At 48.9% G+C, this 26,699-nt stretch overlaps 1 protein-coding gene across 1 annotated transcript in view; it reads right to left on the minus strand.

Moving 5' to 3' along the window:
• Window positions 1-1,255: 1,255 nt before the first annotated feature.
• Window positions 1,256-26,699, minus strand: part of LOC147701181 (uncharacterized) — a 134,888-nt gene continuing 109,444 nt past the window's right edge. The window contains exon 2 of the mRNA XM_086929936.1: window positions 1,256-4,474. Coding sequence (XP_086786062.1) covers window positions 1,459-4,474 — 3,016 coding nt within the window. The 3' untranslated portion in view covers window positions 1,256-1,458. The remainder of the gene's footprint in view (window positions 4,475-26,699) is intronic.

Here is a 26,699-nt window from a genome sequence, read left to right on the forward strand (position 1 = left end):
CGGTCCTGAAAGTTGCCAGGCAGATGCAGGACGGCGACGGCAGGTCTGGTGATCAAGACCGCCAGACTGGAAATTAGGCCCAAAGTAATTATACAAGGTTTCTATTATACAATCAATTCCACATTTTCAGGCTCATGGTAATATTAACTGTATTGCTAAACATGTGGCTTTTACTCTTGCATCTCTGTTTATATGCTTCGAAGCTTTATAAAAAACGGAGCCCCCAAAAAACGCTAATGGGCATTAAGGACAAGAATTAAGTCACTGGGCCAAGCTTCGACAACAATGGGAGGCAGAAGTGGGTGGCATGGAGGACATTGATTGGGAATTGGTCTTAACACATCCCGGAGAGGTGGCAGTTAAATCTCGACTCCGTCTTATCTAATTTAACGTATTACATAGAACCTACTTTGATAGAGTGAGGCTCCAGAAAATGGGGAAGACAGATGATACTAAGTGCTTACGATGCCAGGACCCCAGGGGGGACTTCTTTCATGTCTTGTGGTCCTGCTCTAAAATACAGGGATACTGGTCAGATATTTTTACGGAACTGTCGGCAGTCCTGGAGAGTCAATTACAGGCGGACCCCAAGCTGGCTCTATTGGGCATGACAATTGATGTAGATCTTCCACGCCCTCTGCTGACCTTCCTGGTACTGGCCTTAGTAGTGGCCAAGAGAGACATAGCGAAATACTGGGGGGTACCAGAGATACCACCTTTGGAAGAATGGAGGAGAGGCCTAGATATGTATATGGCGGCTGAGAGAGTCACATACAAAGCAAGGGGGTGTCCTAGAAAATTTCGCAAAGTATGGGGGAAATGGAGAAGCTATCATGGATTGGATGCTGGACTGTAATGGGTCACTACGAGAGGTGCATATTGGAGGACAGGGAGATTTAACGATAATTGTACTGTTGATGATAATATGGAGAGTCCACCTTGTGGTCTTTTTTATGTGTGAACTGTATGCTTCAAAATGGGTAATGAATGGGGAGAGGGCGGGAGTGGGGGGGAAATGTGCACTTTATTATAGAGATGACTCCAATGTTCAGGTTAGGAGAAAATGCAAATAAAAATGGTTTACAAAAAAAAAAAAGAATTAAGTCACTGTTTTGAGTCTAATAGTTTGACTCACACATTAAGTCATAAAAATGCAACATAAACCATCCAAAAAGCGCCATTTTTTTAAATGCAACATTGTGACAGGGCAGAAAAACAACCGCTTGCAACTGCCTGGAACCATATTTTGTCTGGAACCATATTTTATTGCAAGAAATATCAGGAACTATCAGGCAACTCCTGTTTTTGAAATGAGAAAATGAACACAAACAGTCTCAGCAAAAAAACTTTAACAAAAAAGTAGAACATTATTCATTCAAATGGACCAACGGTGCCATCATTATGCAAAGATTTAGCTTATCTGCTAAAGGGGAGTCGCCATTTCTTTTGATCATTTATTCATCCATCCATAGCCTCTCTAATCTCCATTACAATGTGTTTGTTGCTATCGCTAGCTGATGAAAAAACTAAAGTGACAACTTCCTCATCCTTAAATTGTCTTTCTTTGTTCCTTAAGATGTCGTCTGTGTCAACCTCTTCCGAAAATGCAGATGCGTTAGGGATCTCCTTGTGTTTCTTAATAGCATTGGTGTCTGCACACTTCTTTGTCGATTCTGTGACCATGCCAGCTGCTTCATAGACAGACGATATCTTTGTTAAGTCATTAGTGTTAAGTGTGTCTGAAACTACAGTGCCCTTCTCGGTCTTACTTTCCTCAGACACTACAGAGTTTTGTGTGTTGTTCTTCTGAGTGACAATTATTCCAGAGGTTTCAGGTTCACTTGTTTTGTCTTGCAGTGAGTTAACAGCTTCAGACACTTCATGTTTATTTGCTATGTCCTGTTGTGGGTCAACTGCTTCAGAGACTTCAGCCTCATTTGTTATGTCCTGTTGTGTAATAACTGCTTCAGAGACTACAGCTTCATTTGTTAGGTCCTGCTGTGTAATAACTGCTTCAGAGACTTCAAGTTCATTTGTTATGTCCTGTTGAGTAAGAGCTTCGGAGACTTCAGATTTGTTTGTAATGTCCTGTTGTGTGCTAACTGTCTCAGTGATTTCACATTTTTTTGTAGGGTCATCTGGTGGGTTAACATCTTCATCTAGTACAAGGTTGTTGGTATTGTCTTTTGCAGAATTAACCAAGACTAGGCCAGGAGATTTCTTTGTCATGGCTTCTGGTTTTGTAAGCACCTCATCGAATGCACATGTATCTGCAATATCTACTATTGCAATAACTACTTCAGAGGCTGTAGATTCCATGGATAATTCCACTCCGGCTTCCCCTACTTCAGCAACTGCAGATTTAAGTGACAATTCTTTCTGTGAATAATCAGTCTCAGAGATTGTAGATGGTGTTGAGAATGAATGTGTTGGTAATTCTGCAGAGTTGGCAGATGTGTCTGGCAATTCTTTTTGGGAGACGCCTGCCTCAAACAATGTAGATGTATTTATAGAATCCGTCTGTGTTTTTACATCTTCAGAGATTAGAACTTCCCTACAGCAGGTTTCTGTTTCACTTTGTAATGGTGAGGTACAAATCCTAGAACACAAGGGTGTTTCATTGATAGGTTTCATGTGCAAGTGCTCTGAGTTTACATTTATCAAAGTGTCATTCAGTTCTCCTTCTTCCATCTGATCTACAGCAGACTGACCTGTAGAGCCATTATTTGGTGCTGTATCTGAAAGAAAAGATGACATAAGCTTGTCAAATATGTTTTTTTCTCCATCGTTTTGTGTGTTAGGTTCAGGTGTATTGCTTTCCTCTTTAAGAGTAGCACTGTCTTTCCCAGGCTCCAATTTATCTGCAATTTCCATTGCTTTAGGGGCTTCAGCCACAGTAGCATTTGCAGTGACCACATCTTCTCTGTTACGGTTGGCCAGTTGAGATGTCAAGTCCAGTGGTGTTTGGTCCAGTTCACTTGGTACTTTCGCAACTGTCTTACTTGAATGCTCTGATTTATAGTCTGTCTCCCAGTCATCATTTGAATTCTCCTTTTCAGGAAATATAGATTTATGGCCAGCGTTTGGTGTTAAGGATGGTCTGGAGTTTGAATATGAAGGCGTTTTGTCAACTGTTAAAGAAATCTTTGAAGTAGATGAACTTGACTGTTCATTTTTTTCTTGTTTGTAGGATGTCTCCCAATCATCACTGGAATTATCATTTTTAGAAAATGAAGATGCAAGACTGGGTGTTGCACTTGTACTTGGTTTAAACCTGTCTCTGAAACTTCCAAATTCATTTTGTGTTGTCGAGTCATCAGATCTCTGCTGCCATGAACCTCTTCCACCGCCACCTCCTCTTCCTCTACCACTGGACCAGCGCCCTTGCTTGAAGCCACCCTGGCCTTCATCCTGAGACCAGGAACCCTCATCTTGATTTCTCTTTCGATTTCCAAAATCAGAGTTCCAGGGTTTTCCTCCAAATCCGGAGTCCCTGCTTTGATCCCTTGAATTTCCTCTCCAGGAACCAGAGCCGAAGTTGTCATTGGATCGCCCCATTGGTCTGTCAAAATCTCTCTGCTGACGCCCAGACCAATTGCTGCCTCTTTGGTTGTCTTTCCAGCTCCCAAAGCTTCCCTGTGACGAGTTACTAAAGCCTCTTTTGGGAGACATGTTCGGCCCATCAGAATTGCCAGAGAAGGAACCCCTTGGCTGCACAAAGTTGGGGTTTTGACTTTCCAGATTTGATTCAACAGGCTTGCTGTTCCACTTATTTGGATCTATCACATTTGCAGTTTCATTTTTCGGTGCAAAGCTCCCTGCACTTGTATTCATTGATACTGCATTTGGGTCTCGTTGAACTGCTGGTGGGTAGAGTATAGTGGTCTCATTCTGCGTTCCTGTTGGCCTTATCAGCAATCTTGAAGAATCTGGGCATGTGTTCCCTGGATACACTTGCGGTTGAGGAGTTAACGACTGAGCTGTAGGGCACACCGGAGCTGCAAAATGGGCAGAGCAACATCCATGTCCTGCACAATTTGTCGGGGCAACCTGTCCCATCGGGTTGGGGTAGAGCGGACCTGGGCTTTGGCACACAGGCATGGCACATTGGTTTGCATACATAGGCACTGGAGGAGCCATTCTATAGGCACCCATAAGAGCATTGTTAAGGAGATAGGAAAGTGCATCAAGACGTATTGGCACAGTCATAGAAGATAAGGAGGAATTTGAACGACCAAATACAGAAGATTGCAAATCCACAACGGGGTTGATGACGGCAGAGGAATGACTCACTTTGTCCACAGTATGTGTTCCCTTTTGGTGGGCTGAACCGGTGGATGGTGGTTTGGTAGAAGAAACACTCCGCTTCTTTTCTTGAGCTTTGTTGCTGTCTGATGGCACAGTGCTTTGCACAGGGTGCTTAACATTGCTGTTCATCTCTTGGATGGTGGGTGCATGGATGTTATTGTCACCTCTGCAAAGAAAAAAGAAGTATTTGAATTACCTTTCTAATAATTCCTAGACATGCTAACATAGTAATACAGGCCTTTCCAAACTTTTTAGAACCACAACGCTATTTTTACATCAAATTTTCTTGACCTACCTAGCTTTAATAGACACAAGGCAGGATTTTTTTTTAATGTAATAACCGCTATTGTTTGTATCACAACCTTGACCACGCACTTTGATATCGGACTGTGTCTAAGGTACTGATCTGCCCATAAAAATGGCAAATGTTGGTGTTGATATTAGTAATTTTAGCAAATATGAAAAATACTATTTATAGCAGAGTATTGGGTGAAGCCTCAAATCCATGTTTTGTGTGGAAACAAGGCTCAGTGGTGCGTTATACATACATTTTTTGTAGTTTTATACAGTGTGAGCACAGACTTGGGTAAGGGCATTGGTGCACTTTACAAGAGCTCCAGATTACATAACACAAGGTCAGATTTATATTAAGCAAGGAGATTAAGTGATTTGGCCAGCATCAAAGGAGGTTGAGGCTATGCAAAGACTTGAAAATGATTACTCAGATCCAAAGTCAGCAGCTCTAGCCGTTAGGCCACAAACATATTTTTCAATTTTATGTGTGACAGTCATACTCAAGGAATATGGTTGTGTCAAATCAAGTACAGTGAGTACATGTTCTGTTGAAATGTGTTTTTGAAGTAAATAATAGAAAGCAGCAACAAATACTGGAAGGTTCTTGATTAGGAATACTTGGAAGGGGTTGGTCGTACGGACACTCTTCAGGAGCTTTGCACGGGTGCACAAACAGGGCTAATAATTTTAAATATTACTTAAATACAGGCCAGGACATTTGCGACCTACCATAAACCAGCTTACATTGTATAATGATATGTAAATACGCACATATGATGGCAAATTTTATGTTTCTCCTTATAGTTCCCACCACCAGCAAACAATCATACGGACTTTTTTTTATTTCAAAGTATTTTTTTGAGTTTTTCATACAGGTACATTCGCTTTACTGTTACAGGGTGTTAGCCAGGCTTGCTCACTAAGCCGCTGGAGTCAAGCTGATGTTGTCATGGTTACAGGTTAGCTAGTCTGGGGGCGCTAGAGGGTGGGCCAGGAAGATGACCGCACTGGTGTAGGGCTCCTGCAATCCGGGACAGAAAAATACAGCAGAATCCTGGCACCGAAGCCCTAAAAGACCCCAAAAAATTACAAGAATGAATTGGTGACATATCGCGACGAGCGATAAACTCACCTGATCTGCGCTGCTGTATTAACAGCAGCACAGCATACGAGTGCCCAATAAGGGCTGGGGCAGGCGTGGGCAGGCTGCACAGGAGGGCGCCTCTAAAGGGAAGACAACAGCATGATTGTGAGCCCTAGAGTCCCAGCCCCCTCCCTCACCCCGGCACAGCCTGCTTCGTCACCCCAGTCATCTTCCAGCCTTCAAACTCCTTTCTGACCCACTTCTCGCACAGCCACCACCAGCTGTTAACCGGAGAGTGGTGCAGAATTTTAAACTCCCTGAAGGGATCGGGCATGATAAGCGATGATGCTACCGCCTACCCTTAGTCTCGCTCTTCTGATGTCAATCAATAAAACGATCGTGTTCAACTTGCGTGAATCCTATAATGTAAAATATTGTGCATTAATAGCATCACTCTTCTATCATAAACAGGCTTGTTAGTAGCGCAAATTGTGACTTAACACAGTTGGAGGCCTTGATGTTCATGACATTTAAATGAGTGCAAGTCATTCTAGAGAAATGTTTTCCTTAAGTGTAACTAATTTTTGACATCTCATTTAATACAGTTCCTGCTGTTCGCAACTTTCAAATATGCTGTGCTTCGGATTGCAGTAGTGCTCTTTCGTCTAGAAATCGCATGCTTTAAGACTCTGAATGCCAAATCATTTTCCGTGCAATTATAATTGACAAAATGTGAAGCTAGCAAAGCATTCAAGATTTTTTAAATGGTTCCTAGCCTTGTCTTGAAATATTTGTTTTCGTACCTCTTCTATTGTGTTTCCCACATATGTCTTGTTGCACAAGCAGCTGATTAAAGTACAGTACAGTTGTGGTATTGTAATTTGTGAACTCAAAAAATTAGGAGGCATAATATCAAGACATGCAATAAAATTATCGCCGTTTTAGCGGCAGAAAACTGCTGCTAAAACGGCGATAATGGGCTTGATAATATGCTCTATGGAATTCCAATTGAAGCCCATGTTAAATGTGAAGGACATCTAACATGGGCTTCAATTGGAATGGTCAGGAGGAATACGGAGCAGTTCCTGCACTTATGTGGGGAGGCCCATCATTGATTTGAATGTGATCGGTTCTTTAACCCTTTAGACAGGGCACAAGTCCTAAAAAAAGAAGTGGGGGGTGCAACAACAGTGCATCTCTGACCCTGGGAGACCCCTGAGTCTAACCCCAGAACCTTAACTTCCACAGTTGTTTACTTACCTGCAAACCAATAACCTGTTTTTCCACCATAGGATAACATTGACAATTTTACCTCCAAAAAACCACTAAGTGTGGAGTTTTGAAAATTAAAGATATTCCTTAAAAATCGTACAAATAACCAAAACGTGTTTTCTAACCTGTTTGCAGGAAATGTCCCAGTGCTGAATCTAGGCATCCAGCATCAAGTTAGAAAAAGTAACGTAAAAGTAACTTACCTGCAATTTTTTGACAAAGCCTCTTCAGCTCAATGCACAACTCCAAAAAGTTCCGAAGTGCAGGGGTGTGGAATTTAATAAATTATCTACTTGTCCATGGGGCAGTTTGTTTCATAAATCTACTTGTCCTTTACAAAATCCACTTGTCCCTTTTGTACCATGTAACGCAGCCACACATTATGGCAGCAATTTCATTATATAACACCTCTGAAATAGCCTCTCTGATTATGCCAGGGCTCATTTCATAGCAAGGTTTGAATACTAGCAATTCCTTTATGTTGCCACGTTTCAGCAGATCTTCATACTAGGGCTGAAGGTAATGGTAAGCAACAGTTCCAGGGTTGTTCTTTTGAGTCTGTGCAAACCTACTAACTTGCATGGCTTTAAGGGATTTCACCAACTCTTCTCTAATCTTTTCCCATACTGAGAAAGGTTGTAAATTTACTCCTGACAATGGCAGACATAAAACTTCTCCTAGGGTTGGGGAAAAAAAAGTGGTTGGAGAGAAAGCGAATTTGCAAATCTACACCTTCATATTTGCTTATGCTTAAATGCAGTTCACAAATATTTTCTAGGAGTACTATTTCTTGTCCTAATTCTGTAAAGTCTTGTGAATTCACAAAAGTCGTACATCTACATTAAATGATAGAACATGGGTGCACTTTTGAGACTTTATTTAATAATTGGGCCCTTAATTAGGTCTGGCGGTAACCATGACCTTTTGTGTGTATTAAAATTATGTCTCTCTCTATTGGCTAGCTTCACTGTGAATGACCGCATTCTGTTCTTTCACAAGAAGCATATCAAAACGCAGACGTTTTGTTCAGTGCCAGGAACTACTGCGGCAATGTGTGCTTTTTGAGACCAATTTTTTTTTGCTTTTGCCAATGTTGATGTGACGAAGAGGGCCCCAGCAGGCTGCACACCCGTAAGGTTTTACAAAAACCATGCCAAAACAAGTCATGCATTGACAAAATCAAAAGGCTGACCAACAATTTCAGACCAACTGGCTTTACTAATGCTTGTTTATTTTTGTTTCCCATAAACTTATAAAAATTGGTTACACTGGCTTTCCATTATGAATATTTTTGAAAAATACTAGCATACAACACATTTTTACTAAATGATGCTGCAAAGAAATGGTACCTAATATTTTACAGTAGTTTAGCTAAATGGACATTTTATTTTGAAAGCAAAGAAGAAGGAGTAGTTTCTTTTCTGTAACTCCAGTTCTGTAGTAGGGGTATGTCTGTTATAGTCATAATCTAGTCAATAGTCCCGCTCATGTGCGTGGACCCCGGAGCAATCAAAAATAATCTCTTAAAGCGTCGAAAAAATGCAGAACTGCACAGACACTGAAGAGAGAATTTAAAGACATATAATGCAGCCTATAAACAGGCTACACTGTCCAGTACTTCAACTAGAAATTCCACCAAAAATCCACAAAACAGCAAAGCCTGTCCAGATTTCCCTTGCCTTCAGCAAAAACCCCTCTGGAATGATAGAGAGGAAGAAATGGACAGACAAGCCCCATAAGCTGCCATTATGTGGCTCAGAACAGGATACTGTGCCTTTAAGAGAACTTTCCAGAACTTCACAGTATCCCAGAATGCCCTGCAGGTCCCTCTTACTTTCAGTTCTTTTTGAAGGCATAACACGCCAGACCTGTAGCATTCCTTACATAAATATCTCTCCACCGGGGAGGAGGGCGGGCGCTTATGACTATAACAGAGATACCCCTACTACAGAACTGGAGTTACAGAAAAGAAACTACTCCTTCTGTAGTAGGGGATCTCTGTGTATAGTCGTAATCTAGTGAATAGAATGGCAAGCCCATCCCCACACCAAAGCGGCGGTGGAGAAAAGATATCAACACCACTATTGTGCGAATAAATTCCGCAGCGAAGCCTGTCCAACCTGAGCATCCGCCCTGGCATCAGTGTCCAGACAGTAATGCTTAGCAAAGGTATGAACCGACTTTCAAGTGGCGGCCTTGCAAATTTCTGCAATCGGCACATTACGGAGCAAAGCTGTCATGGCAGCCTTGCCCCTGGTGGAATGAGCCTTAGGCTTACCTCCTAAGGTCTTATTAGCTTTCTGGTAACACAGTTGTATGCAGGACACAATCCACCTAGAGATGGACTGCTTAGAGGTCGCAAGACCCGTCCTGACCGATCCATAATTGATAAACAATTGGTCTGACCTACGAATACCTTTGGTCTTATCCAGATAAAATGTTAACACCCTCCTAACATCCAGGGAATGTAAAGACCTTTCCGCTGGAGATGAAGGGTTCTGAAAAAACGTAGGCAAAGTTAAAGTCTGGTTGATGTGAGAAGTTGGCCTGATATATAGTGCTCACTATTCTAGTGATCACTGTGTATCATACCAAACGACCCTTATTGATGATTGGTTGTAAGTCAACCTTATAGACCAGCTATCCTAGTAGCATGGACAAGAGCAGTCTTTAGGCTAAACTCTAGAGGGCGTGTTAAGCCAGCTGTTTTACCATCACATATACCCCTTGAACACCAAGTGAAAGGACACCACACAAGTTGTAAAATAAATGATATTTATTTATAACAAGTCTACCCTGAACTCTTTATGAGTCAGGGAGCTAAGCACAATACAAAACTCTTATGAAAATACTTCAAGTTGCACAATTTACACAAATGCCCGAGGGGCACGAAAAACCATATACACAAAAAGTGGAATGCGAAATACTAGCAGGTAAGTAACAAGATCCAGAGGCTTCAGGATCGCTAGGACTACACTACTGAACCCTAAGGTTAGGAGCAGGAGGCCTAGGGAGATCGGGTGCAGAGAGTGCATTCTCACGCGGGATGCGGGAAAAAGTCTATGGAGGCTAGTATTTCTAAAGTTACGGTTTCCGGACGAATCCGACTAGGTAGACTAAAAACGAAAAAGGATCTGGACACTTGGATAGTGAACCTGCGTTGGAGCACCGAAATGTTCGGGTTACCTAGCCCAGGGGCTGCGGCTGCATAGGGTTCAAAAGACGTCGGGAATCCTCGTTGTAGTCTATGGAGCCTGAAAGAAGAAGTTGCTGGCAGGCGACCAGTGAATTTTTTCGGTGTGATCCAAGCCTGGATCGGTGATGAAGATGACCTGAAAGCAGAGGGGACTCAGTTCTCAATCACTAGCCAGTGATTGTGTGGGCACCAGGATGGCACCGGATGAAGTCACCTCGACCAGGTGAGTGGGTGACGCTGGACTCTGCTGTTCACTCGGACCAGGAGGCGTTGTCGGCGACCAGGCTGGAGGTGCAAGCTGTCCCACGAGGGTCTCTGCTGTCGGCGATGCTGGAACCAGGATTGGAGCAACAAGCCTTGGCAAAGGCAAGCCCACGCAGTGGAGTCAAGATGGCGTCTGGAGTGGACCAGGAGGGTCCGGGGTGCTCCTCTTTTGGAAGGGAGCAAGGGCCAGTCTGGAGCAACCAGACCAGCGGTGAAATCGTCGTGGTACGTCGTCAAGAGGGCCACTAGCCAACGGGAAAGTGACCGGACAACGCGGTAAGCAGCAAAGAGCAGAAGGGCCCCACGCCGATCTCGTGGATGCTGGGGGGCTGAACTTCGGTGCTAGAGCTGCCCTGGGTTGGGGCTTCCCAAACCCCAGTGCACTCACTCGAGGATCCCTCGGCGGTCGTGCTGGTTAAGCGTCGTGCTGGTTTTGAAGATGGCGGGTCCCTCAGGTCTCGTCACACCCACGAATCTCAGCTGGGCTGATGATGCAGGTAGAGGTCAGAGATGCCAGGGAATCCGGGTCTCGTCGAGCTGGTCAGTCTTGATCCGGAGGATGGACGTGCAGCAAACCGCGATGCTTAGGTGGTGCCTGCGGGTGCAGGGTGTCTACTCCTTAGCCACAAGGGAGAGTCTTCAGAAATTGTCAAGAGTTCCTTTCGTGGAAAGTAGTTCAAGATTCAGAATTATCTAATTTGGGAAGGGGGCCTGCTCCTACCTTTATTCCAAGAAAAGGGGCTGGATCGCGACTAGGTCCTGCCCATGGGTGGGACCAGGAGGGGGGTGGTTACACCCCTCTCCTTTGTCCAGATTCTCCCCAGATCAGGGGCTGGGGTGCCCCTGGAACTGGTTTGAGCCGGCATATGCACAGTGAGCACCGGGGTGCCACTTGCAGTCACCTTCCTCTCAGCCCTGCCTACCTGGGATACACAAAACCCTGTCTGGGATGGTGCTAGCACCGCCCCTGACAGGAAACCCTTTGTTCGAGCTCTCCTCGCTGGAAGGACTCCCAGCAGCAGGAGGTCAGACTTGTGTCTGTGGTGGCAGCATCCATTTTGTGATGCTGAGGCTCGAGTTAGCTTTAACCGGGGTTCACAGTTACATATATGTTGTGTCCCTCTAGAAGGGTCGAATGCTAACCCCGTCGCCAGAATTGGCGAGGGGTTAGTATTCCAATTCGTATTACACCTTACTTGACATGTTTTGATAAAGCGATACCAAAGTTGGCAAATAACCGCGAGGATTATAAGGCACTTAAGAGTATATGGTACGCGTTATCATGGAACAGCTATTAGGACTTGGTTCCGCAAGCTGCAAACGGGCTCAGCTCATGCCAGAGCACCATCTTACATAATTCCAAGCACTCTGCCTTCAGGATTGATAAGGCCTGCCATAGGAGTGACTGATAGGAATACATGTGTCCATTTTAGGGTTAGATATAGGAATACTATATCTAAAGCAAAGGGTGATTACACCACCTTGCCCCAGCTGTCGTGCAGCCAGTTGTGTCAGATTTGGATGGCCAGCCAGGGGTGGCATAATACATGCTGCAGCCCCTGGGTACACCTATGCCCTGGGTACCTAACGTACACTGTACAGGGACTGATAAGGTGACTCAGTATCCAATTAGATATGTACCTAAGGTACACGGAATCCATTTTACAGAGAGAGCAGTGGGCCTGGGGTCCTGAATAGCAGGGCCCCAGGCCAACTAAGTCGAAAAACCAGCAAACCACCAGGCAAAAAGTTGGGGGCAACCATAGTCAGATATCCACCTTCCTACAGTTGACATGAAAATCAGAAATAACCTTGGGAAGAAATTTAGGGTGAGTACGCATAACAACCTTAGCAGCATGAAATACAGTATAAGGTTCATTACAACACAACGCCTGAATTTCACGCACCCTGCGGGCCGATGTAATGGCCACGAGGAACGCCGCCTTCCAGGACAGGTGCTGCAACGAAGCCTTATGAATGGGTTCAAAAGGCTCCTTCATCAAACTGGACAGCACCACATTCAATTCCCATGAAGGCGAAGGAAGCCTGACAGGAGGGAACACTTTCTTCAAGCCTTCCAAAAAGTCTTTGATCACAGGGATCTGGAAGAAGGAAGTCTGTGAAGGGCTTTTCCGGTAGGCAGTCAATGCAGCGAGATGAACCTTAATTGAATGAACATTAAGGCCAGACCGCGCCAAATGCAGAAGGCAAGGAAGGATGACATCCTCCTTGCACGTCGGTGGGTCAAAGTTCCTGGACACACACCAGATACAAAACCTCTTCCACTTGTAAGCATAAGAAGTCCGAGTGGAAGGTCTCTTAGACTCCTTCAGTATGTCCATGCAATCTTCGGGCAGATTCAAATGGCCATATTGCACTATCTCAGGAGCCATGCCGCCAAACTCCAGGACGAGAGGTTGGGGTTCAACATCTGACCCCCGAACTTCATGAGAAGGTCCGGCCTGCACGGCAGCCGTATGTGTGGAAGGAGAGACCGGTGTAGAAGGTCCGTGAACCACCACTGTCTGGGCCATTCCGGGGCAATCAGGATCATCCGTGCCCTGGACCGGGACAGCTTGATGAGCACCGCTGGAATCAGGGGAATGGATGGAAAAGCGTAAACAAAGATGTTCGACCAGTTGATCCAGAGTGCATTCCCCAGCGTCCCTTGCTGGTAGTACCTGAAGGCGAAGTCTCGGCATTTGCTGTTTTCTACGTCTGGAGTCCCCCACCTTTCGAAGACTTCTCCTAGTACGTCGTAGTTTATGACCCATTCGTGGTTTTCCTCAATCAGTCTGCTCAGTGCATCTGCCTGAACATTCTGCACACCTGGTAGATGGGTAGCCGTTATCGTCAATCCTCTGGCCAGAAGCCAGCGCCAGATCGTCTGCGCCTCCCGAGACAGAGTGCGCGATCTCGACCCCCCCTGCTTGTTGAGGTAATACATCGTGGTCGTATTGTCCGTCTGTACAAGCAGAGAGTTGGTCTGGAAGGACGGAAGAAAGGCCTTCAGTGCCAAGTGAACAGCTCTGAGTTCCAGGAAATTGATGTGGTACGTGGACTCCATCTGAGACCACGTTCCTTGAATCTGTAAGTCTCCCGAATGCGCTCCCCAGCCTTGGAGAGAAGCATCCGTCACGATAGTCTGAGTAGGGATGTCCTTGTGGAAGGGAACCCCTCTGAGGAGATTCTCCGCTGAACACCACCACTTCAGAGACTGAAGAGCATGCAGAGACAGTCGTATCTTGTCGTCCCAAGATGCTTTCCTCTGGTCCCATTGGTCCTCCAAGCACTCCTGCAGAGGTCTTATGTGTAGCCGTGCGTGAGGAGTGAGGAAGATACAAAAGGCCATCGACCCCAGTAGAGAAGACACCGTCCTCACTGTTGTAGATGGAGCGGTCATAAGAGCCTGAGCCTTCCGAAGCATCGATCGCCGTCGCTCCTCCGAAGGAGACACGCTTGCTGACAGCGTATTGATGGTGGCTCCCAAGTATTGAATGCACTGGACCGGGATCGGGACAGACTTGGACATGTTGATGTGCAACCCCAACTTGTTCAAGAGAACGCATGTCTTCTGGAGGTCTGCCTGAGCTTCCGAGAAGGAGGAGGCCTTGATCAACCAATCGTCCAGGTACGGGTAGACAAACACCTTGTTCTTCCTGAGGTGTGCCGCTACCACTGCCATGCACTTCGAGAAAGTCCTGGGCGCAGATTTCAGCCCGAATGGCAGCACTGTGTATTGATAATGGTTGGTGCCGACTTGAAATCGCAGAAACTTCCTGTGTTTGTATGCGATGGGCACGTGGAAGTAAGCATCCTGTAGGTCTATGGCACAAAGCCAGTCCCCCTGTTGCAACTGAGGATAAATCTGATGCAACGACAGCATGCAAAACTTTTCTCTGCGAATCCACTTGTTTGCCTGCTGCAAGTCCAGAATGGGCCTGAACTCGTTCTTGTCCTTCTTGCGAACCAGGAAGAACCGGGAGTACAGACCTCTTCCTCTTTGAGACAGAGGTACGTCTTCTATCGCCCTTTTCCATAACAGGATATCGGCCTCCGCCTGGAGCTCGCGCAGTGGATACTGCGAGCTGACCGGAGGGATCGCTGGAGGAGGGCTGATGAACCGAAGACTGTATCCATTGCAAACAATATTCAGCACCCACTTGTCCTGAGTAATTTTTCTCCACTCTGCCAGAAAAGATTGAACGCTTCCCCCCACCGGAGCGGGTAACGGATGAAGGGGAAGTAACCGCTCAGGGTCGAGACCCGGCCGGGCCCTTGTTCGCGGTAGAGGACTGTTGTCCCCCTCTACCCTTCTGACGCTTCTGGAAGGGTCTCCGGAACTGCTGCTGTTGTTGCTGCTGCTGTCCTGAAGACTGCCCCCGTCCTCTTCCTTGTGCGCCGTAGCGCCTCTGGAAAGGCCTGAAGGATTTCTTCTCTTTGGGCCTCTCCAAGCCCACAGCCGTCAGGGTCTCCACCTCCGCCTTCATGCGGGCCATCTCATCATCTGCGTGCTTTCCGAAAAGGGTCTCCCCGTAAAAGGGCAGATTGGCCACCCGCTGCTGGGCCTCCGGCTTGAGTGACGTGAGCCGTAGCCAGGCATGCCGCCGCTGATTGATTCCATGGCAGTAACCATCTGCGGCCAACAGGAAGGCGTCCACCGCTGCACTGATCACCTGGTTTGATAACAGCATCCCTTCCTTGAGGATCTCCTGGAAGTCCTCCCGCTTGTCTCTCGGTAGCAGTTCCACGAACTGTTGTAGGGAGTCCCACAGCGCCCGGTCGTAACGGCCCAGCAGAGCTGTATCGCTGGCAGCCTTCATGGCTGCGGAAGCGGTCCCACACGCTTTCCTACCCGCCGAGTCGATCCATCGACTCTCTTTATCTGGCGGCACTGTGGATGACGGGGAGGTAGAATGCAATTTCCTGGCCGCCGTCACTATCACGGAATCCGGTGCCGGATCCACTCTCAGAAAGGCAGGGTCCGAATCCGGGGCACTGTACTTCTTTAGAAGCCGGGACGGAGCGGCCTTCACCACCGCTGGCGTGAGGAACAGCTCCTCCGCAGGTTCCTTCAATCCAGGTACCAGAGGCAGAAGAGGGCGAGATAAGTGCTTCTTGAGAAGCGTCTTGAATATCACGGACGTCGTAAGTGTTGTAGACGTCACCGTGATACATAGCTTCGCAGCTCCCCTCAGGAGAACTTCCTGGAATGTGGCAATGTCGTCCACTGGAGAGATCCTGGTCTCAGGAGAGTCCGATAAGGTCGGCGAGTAGGAATGGGTCCTGTAAGAGTCTGTGCGTGACCTAGACCCCCGCCTCCTATGGCGATGCCTTGATCTGGTGGAGGATCTATGTCGACTCCTTGATCTTCCTCTCCGTCCGGAGCGTGAACGGGACCTCCTCGGTCGAGGACGATCAACCGGGTCAACCGGAACGGGTGACTTGGGTTTGGACGGAGCCTTCGGTCTAGGTGTACCCTTGGGAGGTGTCGGAAGCTTAGGTAACGACGTCGACCTCGGAGGAACCGGAGGTGGCTTCTCAGGCAACCCTGACCCAGGTTGCGGTGGAGGCAACAGAGGCGGAGTAGGCGTCCTCGGAGGGGGACCCCTCGGTAACGGAGGAGGGGGAGTCATCTTCCCCGACGGGGTATACACCTCGGAATACACAGAGTGCGGCGAAACCCCATCTCTTCCAGCCTGGGACGTAGGGGAACCTCCCACGGCGTCAGGTCTCCTTCCACCTCTTTTCGGCGTCGAAGAACGGCGACCATACGGCGAGCGTCGGCCCCTGGACGCCGAGCGTCTTTTCTTCGGCGTCAAACGTCTCCTGCGCCTCGACGGCGACCTTCTGTGCCTCGACGGCGACCTTTTGCGCCTCGACGGCGAACCTCGGTGCTTCGACGGCGATCCTCGGCGCCTCGACGGCGACCTCCTGTGCCTCGACGGCGACCTGGGCCTCGACGGCGACCTTGGCAGCGAGGACCTCAACGACGACGTCCGCCTCCTCTTCGCCGACGGCGAACGGCGGTATCGCCTCACGGCGAGCGCCAATGCCTGGCTCGTCGACGTCGAACTCGACGTCGACGAGGATGACGATGAAACAGTCACCGGAGACTTCGAAGGTCTAAGGATATCCCTCGACGTCGAGCCTCAACGTCGTTTCGTCTCAGACGATGGGGAACAGACCGCAGTCATTCCTCTCGACGCCGTAGTGGGCGCAATGGACCCAGGCGGAGAATGGTGACGCTTGCTGGTCTTCCTGCCCCTGGGGAGCCCCCCAGGGGCCTCAGCATGGGCAGAAGAAGCCCCTTCAGACCCACCTTGAGCCTTCAGTCTTCTTTCTTCGAGACCCTGAAGTCTGATCTTCTTCCTTTCCCTCAGGGTCCTTCCAGAGAAGCCTTGGCAGATAACACACTCCTCTGGAACATGAGAAGCTGGAAGGCAGAGGATACACACCTCATGGTGGTCCGACCTGGCCTTTTTCCTGGAGCACTTGGGCATTTGTCGAATAATGCAGGCATAGTCGACAAAAAAACAGAGTGAGAAACCAAGAAGAAAAGCCCCACAGCACAATAAAGTACTAAAACTTCGAATATTAGTGAAAAACACCAAATAAGTCCCAAAAAGGGAGAGCTCAATGCTCCAGGGTCCTGCTAGCAGGAGCCGGAACAAAGAACTGAAAGTAAGAGGGACCTGCAGGGCATTCTGGGATACTGTGAAGTTCTGAAAATTTCTCTTAAAGGCACAGTATCCTGTTCTGAGCCACATAATGGCAGCCTATGGGGCTTGTCTGTCCATGTCTTCCTCTCTATCTTTCCAGAGGGGTTTTTGCTGAAGGCAAGTGAAATCTGGACAGGCTTTGCTGTTTTGTGGATTTTTGGTGGAATTTCTAGTGTAAGTACTGGACAGTGTAGCCTGTTTATAGGCTGCATTATATGTCTTTAAATTCTCTCTTCAGTGTCTGTGCAGTTCTGCATTTTTTCGACACTTTAAGAGATTATTTTTGATTGCTCCGGGGTCCACCACATGGGCGGGACTATTCACTAGATTATGACTATACACAGAGATCCCCTACTACAGAACAATTGTTACTTACCTGTAAACGGTGGTTCTCCAGTATTGGTGTCTTTCATAGATTCACATGCTTGAATATTCCCCGTCGTCAAAGTGGGAGCCCCACGGTAAATAAAATAGCAATAAAACCAATTATATATGTATATAAAAACATAATTACATACATTCTAAAACCATAAACTCATAATTACCAAGGTTATCATTAATACATAGGAATTCATTAAAAGAAAAAAGCACTTTCATAGCATATCCATGTCATTATGCTAGTCCGAACTACAGCCAATCAGGCGCAAGCACCCCTCTAGAACCTTCTCTTTAGAGGCTCAGGCCCTCAGATTTTTGTAGCACAAGAGTGACTAAAGAGTCTAGGAGAAGAAGCGAGCCCTTGAGGGGAGGTGGGTGGGTCGCATGTGAATCTATGAAAGACACCAATACTGGAAAACCACCGTTTACAGGTAAGTAACAATTGTTCTTCTCCAATATTGGGGTGTCTTTCATGGATTCACATGCTTGAATAGAATAGTGAGCAGTAATAACTGGCTGCAAGACAAAATAGCAGTGCATTAGCATAAAGATGCAATGAAAATGACATAATGATGCCAGACATATAATAGTAAAAACCATACAGGCGGAGGGAAAGAAAGAGGCTCGCCTTATTTAAAAAGATTGCCAAGCACCATCTTGGACGCCGACTGGCTGGTGCAACCAAACTACCAAGCTTTCCCCGAACTATCGGCTCCGCTTGATTCACTTCGTTTTTGCACAGGTTCTATCGAACTCCAGTGTATCTTCATCGTTTGGGGCTCAGCCCGGAGGACTCCTGTATGAGATGTTCTGCCCCAGCTGCGGACTTTGCCCATCTGCCCTGGCTCTGCCCTAGGGTGCAGGTGTTCTGACTAGAGGTCTGTTCCATTATCTCTGAAATTACCGGTGCAGCTGTGCTTCCGGACCCCCTTCTCTGTCTCCTTGGCTTTGTCAAGTCGTGTACCGACGCTTCACGCCGGCTGGTCTCCATGCTCCTGGTGCTGGTGAAACGTAGGGTTGCTATGTGCTGGGGCTGTCGGCCCGCCCCTGTGGTTGCGAACTGGCTGGAGGATGCCTCCCGTTGTCAAACGCTCCTTTCTGAGTTTTGGGACCTGATGCCTGCTAGTTCTCGGCCTGTCAACATTTGGGGCCCCCTGGTTGCTTATCTTCTTTCCCGCCCCTCTCCTAGTGGAGCTGCCTCCCCTGCGCTCCCTGCCGGCTCTGGCTGTGGCCGTTGCCTGATTCCCTTTTCTGCTCCCGCCCAATGACTGCGCAGCCTGTAGACCCCTCACGATGTTGCTCCCCGTCGGCCCTTGGAGCGCGGCGGCCGCTGGTGCTGGTTTATGCCTAGCCCCCGACTATTTTATTCCTGACGCTTCTGCGCCTCTGCTCCTGGGGCTCCCGCCTCCCATGCTAGCCTGCTCAGGTGACTTTATTCCTGAGAAGCACTGCGCTGCCACATCAATGTTTCAGGATTAGTCTGCTGCCTTTTCGCCTTCTACTGTACTAAATATGGCTATGTTATAATGTGCCCTGCCATCCTGCACAGTGTCTTGATATGGAGCTTCTATCTTGTATTGTGCTGTTGTCTTGCATCTTCTTTCATAAAAAATTATAAATAATTTTTTTTTTAAAAAAACAATCTTCCTGATCATCCTCATAGTCCTGATATTTATTGACCAGCTCCGAAGGGCTTTGAGCTGCCCGGAATCTATCATCGTCCTCCTCATCAGAACCAGAGTCCTGCTCCGAACCCGTGGCAAAAATAGGTGATGAAGGCTGAGAGTGGGGGGGGGGGGGCGTGGCTTGGACGCCGATGTAAGCGGAGGTACTCCGGAGCTCCTCCGAGGCCGCCTTTCTCCCACATATATCCTGGCCTAATTTCTGGGTCCCCGGACGGTACTCCCCTGAACCCCGTGCCCTTGCTGAACGGGGCGGCACGACGAATTGAGCCCCACGAGCAGCGTGGGAGAGCTTTCCGAGAAGCCTGAGGTGGCCGGGCATAGTGATCCCAACATGGCGGCTGGAGTCGCGAAGGTGGGCGCCTGACTGGAGCTTCCGCCGGCGTGCAATAAGACCCCTGGAGCTCTGTGAGGTGAGCGGAGGGTGCGAGACCCGCGTCAACGTGGCCAAGACAGGTGGGGACCTTGCAGTGTGGCCCTGAGCGATCCTACAAGGAGACAGCCTGAGACCTGCCTGGCCCCAAGATGGCGGCACCATCGTGGTGCCAGGGCGACATTTTAAGGAGCACAAACAGCGGAGTCTAAGACCCCGAGAGGCGACAGTTCACTGGCTGGGACTGTGACTAGGCGAGCTTTGCTAGCGCTGAAGAAAGGAGGGTGCCCTTGACCTGGGATCTGACGAAGTGGGAGCCCCGCTATAGCCTGGCCTCATTTATGGGTCCCCGACCCCGGACTGTACTCCCTTAAACCCTGTTCACTTGTTAAGCAGAGAAGGACAACAAATTGAACCACACAAGCGGCGTGGGAGAACTTTGTCATGCTCGAGGTGGCCGAGCGGCGCGATCCCAGAATGGCGACCGGAAACGCGAAGATGGGCGCCTGACTGGGACTTCCTCCTGCGTGCGAGGGGATCCCTGGAGCTCTGTGGGGTGAGCGGAGGGTCCGAGGCGTGCGTCGACGCATCCAAGGCAGGTGGGGTTCTTGTAGTGATCCCCTGAGCGATTCTACAAGGAGATACCTTGAGGACTGCCTGTCCCCAAGATGGTGACGACCTAATGGTGCTGGGGCAACATTTGCAGGAGCATCTACTGCAGAATATAAGACTCCGGGAGGCGACAGTACACTGGCTGGGACTGAGATAAAGTGAGCTCTGTTAGTGCTGAAGGAAGGAAGGTGCCTTTGACCCAGGAGCTGGTGGAGCGGGCAGACGGGCGGGATCCTCGCTTGTGGCTTAGTTCTGCACCCTGACGGAGTTCTCTAAACAGGACCCCTCTGCATTACTTGGCCACCATGTTGAGATAGAGGAGTTGGGAAGTGACGAGCGGTGAGTGGACCTCGCCTTACGACTACAAGCCTGATGGGACCACGACTAGAGGGAAAAGAACAGTGACCCCAAGTGGTGCGTCCTGAGGGAGGGGTCTGGACTAGTATTAACGCAGAACAGCGCACGACACCTTTGATGAGGGCCACTGATTACAAGCGTCCTAATATTGAAGGGGGACCCTGACTGGACTGTGCTGACTACTGCAAGTGTAACTTTGGACCTCGGGCTGGGTGGCGGGACTAGCCGCTAGCACACGCACCCAAGATGGTCAGGGGGGACAGGAAGAAGGGCTTTGAGGCACTAAGACTTGATGATCCAGGGCACACCATGGAAGATGAGGATGTGGCGGCTGGTCCTAGAGGCTCAGCGCAACCACGGGACCCTTCTCTGAGCGACATCATGCAAGCCATCGTGGCCTCGAGGGAGGCTTGGAGAAAAGAATGGACTTCATAGGCTCCGACCTCTCTCTCCTGAAAGATGACCACAGAAAGCTGAAAGAATGGGTGGCAACTAATGAGACGGCCATGAAGGACATTCCAGATGAGGTTGATGCCCTGAAGAAGTCGTTGACTGAAGTGGTGCAGAGAGTCCGCGTGTTGGAGATTCGAGCAGAAGACAGTGAAGGGCGTTCTCGACGCAATAACCTCCGCATAGTGGAAATCCCGGAGCGAGAAGAGGGATCAGATGCCGTCCGCTTTGGAGAAACCTGGTTAAGGGCGGAGGTGACCCCAGAGGGCCTTTCCGCCTTTTATGCGCTGGAGCGGGCCCACAGGGTTCCGGCGCGACCGCCTAAGCCTGGGGCCCAGCCGCGCCCAATGGTGGTAAGGCTCCTTCACTACCGGGACCAAGGGCCATATCCTGCAGAAAGCCAGGGAGCTGCAGAGTCTGCGAATCGGCAACAGTAAAGTTATGATCTTCCCGGATTTCACCAGAGACGTTCAACAACAAAGGGCCTCCTTTTTAGCGGTTAAACGGAAATTACGGACTCTGCACCTTCCTTATGCAATGCTGTTCCTGGCCCGATTGAGAGCCACTGCTGAGGGGTCCACGCACTTTTTCCTCACGCCACAGGCAGCATGGGAATGGCTAGAGGCCCGTGGGGAGACCGGTGAGCGCGCATCAGCTACGACCTCACCTCGACGTCGCTCCCCCATCGTGACACCGACGCAACGACCAGGCTCCCCTGCAGGCTGGCATCAAGAACGAGACAAGGCGGTATTGGCAGTGGCGGCCATCAGCCAGGGAGACATCAGCCCATCCAGTAATACATCGGAACGCACAAGGAGTGGGGACCTGAGCCCTGGTTCCAGCAGTGTCCATGGCCTATCGGAGGCGGACCTACCGGTGGTCACTCCACAAACAGCAGACGGAGTGTTTGGCTGATGGGGCTATAAGGACGATAAGGCTGCCTATGTGAGGTATCGGGGGTATATGCTAGGCCTTGGGGCGTCAGTTATAGGGGGGGAGGTCTTCGCTGATGCATTGCGGTGCCCTCATGGGGACCTGGTGCACGGAGATGAACTCTTGGGAGGGGGAGGGTGACTTCCCGACCTCTTGGTTCGATGTTCCAAGCAGCCTGAACTGAATTAGACGCTATAAGTGTTATTTTCTTGGTTTGGATGGGGATGCCACGTTGGACGCCTGTCCTGGGGAGGGGGAGTTGGGGATGTTTTGCTTGCTTTATTTATGGGGTATGGTTTAAGGGGCCTGGGCATGTCGGAGAGGAAATTGGGGTGGAATGTCATTAAGACCAATGTCTGCAATGGGACCCGCATTAGGTTACACATATCTCACGTGGAATGTTAGGGGTATGCACACTATGCATAGGCGCCACAAGATCCACTCCATTTTAGCAAGAAAAGATGTTCAAATCGCCTTCCTACACGAGACACACCTCATGGCAAAGGAAGAGAAAGCTCTTCAACGCCGGTGGCGGGGCAAAGTTTATCACACTGTATTCTCGGCCTATGCCAGGGGGGTCTTAATATGGATAAGGGCGGGGTTCCATTTCAGTGTACGACACAACTGGTTGACCCAGAGGGCAGATATGTAGTGATACAGGTGAAATTAGATGGTAGGAATTTAACGATGGGATGTTTGCATGCCCCAAATGTAGAACAGCCCACTTTCTTCTCCTCGTTGTCCCATAAATTGGCTTCAGTCCTGGTGGGCCCATTGCTCCTTGGAGGAGATTTTAATTGTGTCACAGATATTGCCCTGGATCGATCACACCCCCAATTACCGAATGCACCGGCGGGCCAACTGGCGATTGCACGCTCTACTTGGCAACGACAATGGGGATTGGTTGACACCTGGAGGGTTCAGCATCCAACAGTTAGGGATTATTCGTTTTTCTCTGCCCTCCACGAATTGCATGTCCGTATAGATGCATTCCTGTGCTCCCCTGATGTGCATTGATAGATTTGCACTAGTGAGTATCTCACTCGCACAGTCTCTGACTATAACCCGCTGATGGCCCAGATGAAGTGGTCGCGACTGCGCCCCAGAATTCCTACCTGGAGATTGCGCCCGGAGGCGCTTGAGGATCAGGTTTTCAGAACCACCATATCCTCGAGTATAGAAAACTACTTTCAGAATAATGAGGGGAATGCGGGGTCGGTCACTATTGAGTGGGATGCCTTCAAAACGGTAGGGCGTGGGAGCTGTATTGCGACGGTATCAGGGACTCGGAAGACCTTACTACAAGACATCCAACGGGAAGATGAGAGGTTATGCACCCTGGAGACAGAACGGCCAGAACGCCCGGATAAACAGGAAGCGCTATTGGAGGCTAGGGAGGCAGCTGCGGCAACGGTAGAACACCTTCGATGTTTTGACCACAAGTCCTATCTTACACGGGCGCACTTGGAGCGAGATAAAACGGGAGCCCTCCTGGCCTGGCTGGCCAACCCAGCTCGCTGTGGTTCAGTTATATTAGAACTCGGAGATCAATTGGGCAGGGCCCGTTTTGATCAACAGGGGATAAATGAGCAGTTTTTTGATTTTTACACAGAGCTCTACCGCAGCAGGGTGCTCACGTCTGAGGACGACTTACAGAGCTTCATGGGGGGTTTGCACTTACCATAATTGGAGGATGAAGATGCAATATTGTTGGGTAGAAACATTGAGGTGAGGACAGCCATTAAAAGTATGGCAAGGAATAAAACACCAGGCTCAGATGGCTTCCCGGTGGAGTTTTATTTCACTTACATCGACCTCCTAGCACCCCGGCTGACATGGCTCTACAACGAGGCTAAGAGGCTGGGTAGGTTGCCGGATTCGACCAGGGAGGCGATCATTATTCCATTATTGAAACCAGGCAAACAGCCATGGGATAGGTCGGCATATCGCCTGTTGTCTATGCTCAACCTGGATTATAAAATCTTGAGCAAAATTTCGCCAACACAGTTGCTCCCCCACATGTCCACACTGATTCACGTAGATCAATCCGGGTTCATCCCTGCCCGCAATACCGCGCTTAATATACGACGACTCCTATATATTTTGGAGGCGGATACCTATGAAGTGGACGAAGCTGCAGTGTTTGCTGTCGACATTTAAGTCGAGTGGAACTACCTCTTTCATGTTATGCGTAGGATGGGGTTGGGTCTGGATTTTGTGAGTTGGACGGCTCTACTATATAAGGACGCAATGGCCAGGGTCCGGACAGGGGGAGTAATCTCGAAGGCATGTGTAGTGGGTAGGGGCACACGCCAGGGTTGCCCCCTCTCACTATTGCTCTTTGTTATAGCGGTGGAGCCTTTGGCAGCGCATGCTCGGTCGGGTCCGGCATATCAGGGGTTGGATGTATACAGGCAAGTGCATCATATCGCACTCTATGCAGATGACCTCTTGATGTTTTTAGCGGATACAGGTGACACCCTGCGGGGAGCGAAGTCCCTACTGCAGGCGTTGAGTATGGTGGCTGGATTAAAGGTCAACTGGGAGAAGTCGTGCCTATTCCCGACTCGGGAACGTAGGACGTGCCCGCTATCTACTGAAGGGGTGACCTGGGAGGAGAGATGCCTTCCTTACTTAGGCACGTCAATTTACCATGAACGGGGAGACATCCTAGAAGGGATGTGGGGAAGGCGATCAAGAGCGCCACGGCAAATGTTGAATACTGGGGCACGCTTCCACTATCTATAGCGGGAGAGTGGCACTCCTCAAGATGGTGACCCTTCCGAGACTGCTCTACTTCTTTAGGACTCTTCCGATCTGGATTCTGGTGAGCTACTTCCGAAGGTTAAGGATGGTGGTTAATGGCTTTTTATGGGGGTCAGGCAGCCACAGGATGGCGCTCAGGACGCTCATGAGGCCCCGGGCAGAGGGAGGACTAGCGGTCCCGGATTATGAGACGCTCTATTTGGCGGCTCAACTGCAGTGGCTCACACAATGGGTAGCGAGGGCCACCAGAGAAGAAGTGGAGTCCGGTGAGCCGGCGGGCCAGTGCAAGTTTTGTCTTGCACAGTTCTGTGCCTCCTGATTGGGGATATGCATCTCACTCAGGAATTTGCCACAGCCCGGAAATGTTGGCAAAGGTACCTGCGAAGGGGGGGGGGGGGGATTAAATAAAGATCCCTTATGCACCCAAGATCCTACTGAAAATGTGTAGGGCACTCCCTCACGGAGGTACATGGCAAAGTTAGGAGGCCTGGGAACAACAGGGTCTAGAGACCGTAGGCGACTTATATGAAGACGGCTAGTTGATGCCATTTGCGTTTTGAACTACCTAGAGGTGACTTTCTGGTACATGCTGCGTTAACGTCGGCGATTCGCAAGCATTGGAAACTGGGCATGACAGAGCCTCCGACAGCTATGGGTTGCCAATATGTAGTGGTTGCTGCGGGGACCATCAAAGCTGTCACGTGCCTATACAAAGGTATGACCCTGGAGGCTCTGGCCCCTCTGCTAGCCCTAAAGACTAAATGGGAAGTGGATATAGAGAAGGAAATCCCTGACACGGTGTGGAATGGAATCGTGGAAAGGGCTTGGAAGGGGACGCGCAACGCTAGGTTCCAGCTGGTGCATTTCCACATCCTACACAGGGCATACCTGACCCCAGTCCGCCTACATAAGTATTTCCCAACCCACTCAGCGGCCTGTCCACGGTGTTCGGCGGAGGTTGCTGATTTCCAACACATGTTATGGTCCTGTCCAGCACTTGACTTCTTTTGGCAGGGGGTGATGGAGCTATTAAGAGAGGTTACAGAAAGGGACTTGCAATCCTCAATGACACACTGCATCCTGCATTGGTTTCCACACACCTCAAAGAACAAAATTACTAGTAAGTTTCTTGACCTGGGGTTGATCTTAGCGAAAAGAACTATAACTTCCCAAAGGAAGGCGAATAAAGGGCCAGCGTAGAGAAATGGAAAGGAATATGCTACTTACCAGTATGCATCTGTTCTTGGCATGTAGGGCTGCTGACATTCATATCTGTGCATAGATCGCCACCTAGTGTCGGGTCCGGATGATTGCATATTGTTGTCCTGGAAGAATCTTCGAAGTATCACGAGATAGGTGGCTCCTCCCTTGGACTACAGTGCGCATAGTACAGTAAGAGACGTCCATGCAAAGAGTGAATGCTGAAGCTGCGACAGGCACCAGGGAGGTGGGTGGGCGATATGAATGTCAGCAGCCCTACATGCCAAGAACAGATGCATACTGGTAAGTAGCATATTCCGTTCGAGGCATGTGGGCTGCTGAATTCATATCTGTGCATAGAATGTATAGCAGTATCTCCCTTAGCGGTGGCTACCTGTGTCAGCTGCAGCAGTCTGAAAAAGAGTTTTGAGAACAGCACGTCCTACAGCAGCTTGCTGTTTTGAATGTACATCTACACAATAGTGTTTTGTAAATGTATGTGGGGTTGACCATGTGGCTGCTTTACAAATTTCGTGTAAAGGAATATTACCCAGGAAAGCCATGGATGCCCCTAGCTTGCGTGTGGAATGCGCCCTAGGGGGAACTGTTAAGGTCCGTTTAGCTTTTAAATAACATATTTGGATGCATTTAACGATCCATCTGGCTATACCCGATTTTGAAGTAGGGTTGCCTTTGTGTTGCTGTGAGAAAAACAACTGTTTTGTTTTTCTAAATGCCTTAGTTCTGTCTATATAGTATAGCAGCGCTCTCTTGACATCTAGAGTATGCAAGGCCCTTTCAGTTACTG

This window comes from Lissotriton vulgaris, chromosome 7 (assembly GCF_964263255.1).
Source record: "Lissotriton vulgaris chromosome 7, aLisVul1.2, whole genome shotgun sequence".
NCBI classification, from domain to species: domain Eukaryota; kingdom Metazoa; phylum Chordata; class Amphibia; order Caudata; family Salamandridae; genus Lissotriton; species Lissotriton vulgaris.